General features: G+C 44.2%; 1 protein-coding gene across 2 annotated transcripts in view; it reads right to left on the reverse strand.

The window, feature by feature from the left end:
- LOC127001546 (uncharacterized) overlaps nt 1-5,508 on the reverse strand; it is a 7,099-nt gene extending 1,591 nt beyond the window's left edge. Inside the window, exons 1-3 of one of the 2 annotated variants that reach the window (XM_050866175.1) lie at nt 4,909-5,508; nt 3,057-3,366; nt 1-1,938 (exon numbers count right to left, since the gene is read on the reverse strand). The exon at nt 1-1,938 is cut by the window's left edge and continues 1,591 nt beyond it. In XM_050866175.1, coding sequence (XP_050722132.1) covers nt 1,863-1,938; nt 3,057-3,366; nt 4,909-4,921 — 399 coding nt within the window. In that variant the 5' untranslated portion in view covers nt 4,922-5,508 and the 3' untranslated portion in view covers nt 1-1,862. The remainder of the gene's footprint in view (nt 1,939-3,056; nt 3,367-4,908) is intronic. The other variant, XM_050866176.1, reaches the window with a different exon arrangement.
- Nucleotides 5,509-6,315: the final 807 nt, after the last annotated feature.

Below are 6,315 nucleotides of genomic sequence, written 5' to 3' on the forward strand. Positions count from 1 at the left end.
AAGGCATATATGTGTCATGCCAAGATAAGAACGCGAGTCGGTGTTTTCAGTCAGGCCAAGGAACACGTGAAGCCAAACCACCATAATGAGACCCCGTTGAAAAGTAGGAAGATGAAGGTGTGAGTGGCGCAGAGTTATTTGTCTTGGTGGATAGGAGTCTTGATCTAGTGAGTCAGTCGGTAAGTCGTTTAAAGAGTCATGGATGAAAGGAAAACGTGGATATGAGTGCTTTGTGAGTTATGAGTGAGTCGCTTTTGGGTCGTCAGTCGGTCGATGGTTAAATTCGTTATAGGAACACGTGAATATGAGTCTGGTTTATAATAAGTGAGTCTCGCTTAGGTAGTTAGTGAGGCATTCGTTTAATATTATGAAATCTTTTAAAGCGTGGATCTGAGTCTGGTCCCTGAATCGTGGGCTGAGTCGCGTTCAGTTAGTCGTGAGTCAGTCGGTCAGAGAAAAAGAAAACGCTTGGTTATGTGAGTCTTGTTCTTGAGTCACGGATACGTCACTTGATAATGTTTTGCTGGGATGATATAGGGCTGGGTGGAGCTGAGATGAGATAATGTGAAAACGATGAAACAAGCCAATTAATAAATGAAATAAGAAATGAATAAATGGACGAGCGAATGATGTGAATTATGTAAGTAAATGATTAAATAAATGATAAATACATAAATGCATGCGTTTGATTAGGGAAGAAGGAGAAAATGAGCAATTAAATTAAAATATACCACTCCTATGTGTTATCCCATAAAATTTACAAAAGAAAAATGAAAAATAGTAGATATTTTCAAACACTTCGGCGCCACATCACGTCTGTTTCAAAATGCTCTCTTAGAAGCTCTCAGGATTTCCATGGGGAGGCTTATTACTTCAGTGACAAGTGTACAACGAGGAAAAACACCCATTGAGAATCCGACTAACTTCTGCGGCCTTCGGTAATTGAGTTGATGAGCACCGTAAGCGTTGAAGGATACTGGCCTAAGCTACGTACATGATTCTACTATATCTGTTACGGCAGGAGAAAACAAACCTGGAGTCAAGCTAAGTCAAGTATCGTTCTCTATCTGTAATTGTTATACGTCAAGAGAGCAAGTCTGTTCAAGGCAAGCTAAGTCAAGTATCGTTCTTTATCTGTAATTGTTATACGTCAAGAGAGCAAGTCTGTTAAAGGCAAGCTAAGTCAAGTATCGTTCAATATCTGTAATTGTTATACGTCAAGAGAGCAAGTCTGTTAAAGGCAAGCTAAGTCAAGTATCGTTCAATATCTGTAATTGTTATACGTCAAGAGAGATAGTCTGTTTAAGTCAAGTTGTCAAGTGTCGCCCTTTATCTGCTCTCGCCACACGTCAGGAGAACACAAGCTAGAGCAAGTAGTCAATTCGAGTGTCGTGACGTGATTTGAAGGACAGAGGAAGACCGACTCGAAGAAAGACACTGATAAAACTACCCACCTCCTTTTCCTCCTCCTCTCCTCTCCTCTCCTCTTGCACCCTGTTCCCTCACTCCCTCTTTCATTCCTATTCTTTATCACTCATCTTCTCTTCCCTTCCTTTGCTCTCATCCTCTTCTTCCATCTTCATCTACACCTTCTTCGCCTGTCTTCACCCTCACATTCTTTGCTCTACTTCTCTTTCATCCACCAGTATCCCTTTTCTTCACCCGCATCTTCATCCTCCACCCTCACTCACACCTTCGTTTTTTTCCGTCTATCACAGCCTTACCGTTCTCTTCTCCCCATTCTCTCACCCTGACCCTCCTCCTGTCGCCCCGTCAAGTGGAAAGGGCAAGCGAAGAGGGACGGGTGAGCGGCGTCGAGGGCGTGAAGGCGGCTGGAGGGTGGAGGACGGACTGCCTTCAAATTAGTCCTCGTACTTCTTGGCGGCTTTCTCCAAGTTGCGGTAGGCGGTGTAGGAGCTTTCAGAGGAGCCGTAGTACCTGGAGGAAGAAGAATCGTTGACCTCACGTTGGTTAAGGATAATTGCGTCATTGTTTGTATTGCATCAGTGAGCGATAACCTTTGTTTTTTTATCGTATCGTGCAAGTTAAAATCACAAGATGAGGCGTCTGAGCTCCACGTGTTGTCTGTCTAAGTACTGGAGGGGAGGAAGTGTACTGTTCGCATTGAGATAAGTGGCGGGGAAAGGAAGGAGAGCCCCGGAGCGTGAGAATACAAGGCTGGGGGACTGCAGGTGTTACTTGACAAGGGAAAGGAAGACTGATATTGTTATTATGTAAATGAGTGTTAAGGAGGAGAGAGCGAGTACCGGGACATAATGACTCGTGCTGGGATCCCTACATTCATTACTTTACCAAGACCAACATCATTAACGCGTTTCTTGCACCAGTCCCAGCATGAAAATAGTTGTAATAATGAGGGTGATAATGATGATAATAATAATAATGATGATGATAGTGATAATAATAATGATACTACTACTACTACTACTACTACTACTACTACTACTACTGCTGCTGCTGCTACTACTACTACTACTACTACTACTACTACTACTACTACTACTACTACTACTACTACTACTACTTATAATAATAATAATAATAATAATAATAATAATAATAATAATAATAATAATAATAATAATAATAGTAAATATGCCCGTTTCTGAATTAATCCGGAAGACTACCAGGCCCCTGAACTACAGCAGTGGATGAATGGAGCAAATTATGTATTCGTGTAGTTAGTGAAAATACGCCTGAATATTTATATAAAGAAGGTTTGATAGATTAATAGACTGGGAAGACATTTTTTTTTTACGTCTACGCCTATAGCGCCGGTAGGCTTGCTTGGGGGACCTGGATGGTATTCGGCCCCAGCCCGTCATGGCGCAGGCAAGTGTTTATAGTGGCGCCATCTTCTCTTGCCAAATAACTGATACTAAGGAGCTGTCATGTGTTTGCCCACTGGCCTCCTGTTGTCTCTAGTACCCTTGTGTATCTCAACGTGACAACACCCCAGACGAAGATAAGAAAAGCACACAAATGAGCTACTTCACGTCCCTGACACCCCCAGCGTAGTGCTCAGCGGTACTCACGGGGTAGCGGAGTGACCGAAGAAGTCCGAGCCGTTGTTCTTGTAGCCGAAGCCCACAGCGATGGCCAGCAGGATACCGAGGACGATGACGGCCGCCGTGAGCCCCGCGATGGTGAGGCCAACGTACACGGTCGAGTCCCCGCCGAGGGTGAGCAGCGGGTTAACGGTGCCGCTGCCGGTGGTGCCCGTGGTGGGGAGGATCGGCAGGAAGAAGCGCGCGTCCTTCTCGGCCTTGTCCTTGTTCTTGTCCTCAACTACCGACGCCCCGAGTCCAAGAAGAGCCATCACCAGCACTGCGGCGAAGAGTCCTGCTGGGGGGGGGAGGGGGAAGGGGTCAGGAATCACACGCTCTGATTATGTTTAGATGTCATACTTGCATTCGTGTTTCGTGGTGTGACTTTTTTTTCGATTCACATTTGCGCTTTGAATGACTGTTTCGTTTTTACTGATCCGCCTTTTTGTGCTTTGTTTTATGAGGGAGGGGGATGTGTGGAGTTAATAAACAGACTTACTAAAGAATGGAGAGATGTCATATTTGCATTCTTTTTTCGTGGTATGAGTTCTGCTTTGAATGGTTGTTTCGTTTTTACTTATTCACCTTTTGTGCTTTGGTTTATGAGAGTGTGTGTGTGTGTGTGTGTGTGTGTGTGTGTGTGTGTGTGTGTGTTGGGGTGGGGTGGGGGGGGGGGGGGGGAAATGAGCGTTAAGAAATAGACACACTAAAGAACATTGAGATAGGTATTTGAGAGTGCTGAAGTGCATCCTAAAGGGTGTTGAGGTTACTGAAGGAGGTTAGACAAAATACTATAGGGCGTTGAGACGGATTATTATGATGCTGGTGGTTTGTATTTTGTATTTTTCTATATGTTGAGGGAGGGGGAGAGTTTCTGTGAATTTTGAGTCTTAAAGGTATGAATATTTTTGATTTTACGAGCATGGTTTGGGTTATTATTTACTAGTGTAGTATTCAATGACTTTTTGAAGGTCTGTTTTTGAGAGGGTAAAGGAGAAACTACATACCCAGTGAGTGTAAAAATTCTGGAGGGAAGTGTGTGGAGGCGTTGGGTGTTAATATACTGGAAAAGGGCGAAGAAACTGATTGGGACAGGACTGGGGGGTGTTGTAAGCATCTAGCTGTGGCCTACTTATGACTGAGACGACGATAATGGCACGCAAGTTAGTAGTGAATTATATAAGGAATTTTCACAAGCTATTTGCTCCCCCAAGTCCTTAATCCTTCTCTTTTATGCTTCCTTCCTTCTTCCATTCTTTCCTATCTTTTCTTCTTCTTATCCTTCCTTTCCCCTATACTTTCTCCCTCCTGTCCTTCCTTCCTTCAATCCTCCTCCTTGTCTTCCTTCTTTCATTCTTTCCTATCTTTTCTTCCTCTTATCCTTCCTTTCCCCTATACTTTCTCCCTCCTGTCCTTCCTTCCTTCAATCCTCCTCCTTGTCTTCCTTCTTTCGTTCTTTCCTTCTACCTTCCTTCCTCCTTCCTTCTAAGTCTTTAATCCTCCCCTTATGCTTCCTTCCTTCTTTCATTCTTTCCTATCTTTTCTTCCTCTTATCCTTCCTTTCCCCTATCCTTTCTTTCTCCCATCCTTCCTTCCTTCAATCCTCCTCCTTGTCTTCCTTCTTTCGTTCTTTCCTTCTACCTTCCTTAGTCCTATCATTTCTTCCTCCTATTATTTCTTTTTCCTATCTTTTCTTCCTCCCACCTTTCCCTTCCCCTATCCTTTCTTCCCCCTATCATTTCTTTCTCCTATCTTTTCCTCCTCCCACCTTTCCCTTCCCTTTCTTCCTCCTATCATTTCTTTCTCCCCTCTTTCCTTCCTCTCTTTCTTCCTCCCTCACCGTTGGCTGCCATTGCTGCTAGAGGTTGTGAGGCGGGTTTGTCCTTGCTGGAGGGATGCTGTGGGCTGACTGACGACCTTTCCCTCTCAACACACTATATATACACCCTCGAACAATGCAGGGCGTCCTAGGAGACCCCGTCCGCCGCAGGAAGGCCTAAAGCTCCTCTCGTTAACCGGCAACTTTCGACCCTGTGACATACGGAAGCCCGGTAGTCCCAGTGTCCCTACGCCCGCTCGCAGCCTCACTCTCTCCCCATTTCACTCATTGTCTCCTCCGGGCGGATGGGATACAGGATCTCAGGCAGGAAGGAATCTTAATAGTCGCTGGTGAGGAGAAGGATGAGTAGAAGGCGAGGGAAAGGGAGAGGAAGGAGTACGAGGAGGAAGGAGTCTTCTTCCGGGTGATCGTCGGTAACCGTCCCCGCGTGGCGTCCGGCGTCAGGGCGAGGCGTGGTCGGTCTTGCCCTCGGGACGTGACGCTCGCCCCTTCACGCTCATCGCTGCCCAGACGAACTGGTGAGGGCTGCTATCGTTTGACCCTTTGATTTCTATGGTTTTTATTTTCTACGCGTGTTTGAAGGTCCTGTTTGTTCCTCCCAAGTGTGTGCTTCTAGTGTTGTTTGATATGTTTGTAATTCGTCAGACGTGGTGTGTTTGAGGGTCCTGTTTGTTCATCCATATTGTGTGCTTTTAGTGTTGTTTGATATGTTTGTAATTCGTCAGATGTGGTGTGTTTGAGGGTCCTGTTTGTTCATCCCTATTGTGTGCTTTTAGTGTTGTTTGATATGTTTGTATTTCATCAGACGTGTCTTTTTTATGTAGTTTTAGTTTAGTGTGTGATGTGGCCCTTTAATTTTCTACTGTTATTTTATCTTATTTTGTTTTTTAGCGTTTTGTTTACCTATCCGCTCTGTGTGTATGCTTGTTTACTTTTTTAGAGGGGTTGACACATGATTTTTTTTTTGTGGGTCTAGCTTGTCATACTTAATTGCATTTTTGGCTCGTGGTGTGTTTATTTTTGTTCATATTTCCGCTTTGAATAATCGAGTTTCGTTTTTACCTAACTGTTTTTTTTACCGGGGAGTTTTAACGTGTATTGTCGTGGGATTTTTTTCTTCTTTTTTTTTTACAACAAAGGAGACAGCTCAAGGGCACACACAAAAAAGGAAACAATAATAAAAAAAAAGCCCGCTGTTCAACTTGTGATCCTTACGTTATTATATATTGGTGGGACCGTTTTATTTAATTATATTTTTTCCTTCATTTCCTTCACTTTTCCTTTCATTTTTTCCTTCATGTCAGTTTAATTAGGTTTCGTGTGCGTGTGCGTGTGTGTGTGTGTCTGTGTGTGTGTGTGTGTGTGTGTGTGGCGGGGGGGGGGGGGGGGTGGGGCATGGTTGTCTGG

This window comes from Eriocheir sinensis, chromosome 21 (assembly GCF_024679095.1).
Source record: "Eriocheir sinensis breed Jianghai 21 chromosome 21, ASM2467909v1, whole genome shotgun sequence".
NCBI classification, from domain to species: domain Eukaryota; kingdom Metazoa; phylum Arthropoda; class Malacostraca; order Decapoda; family Varunidae; genus Eriocheir; species Eriocheir sinensis.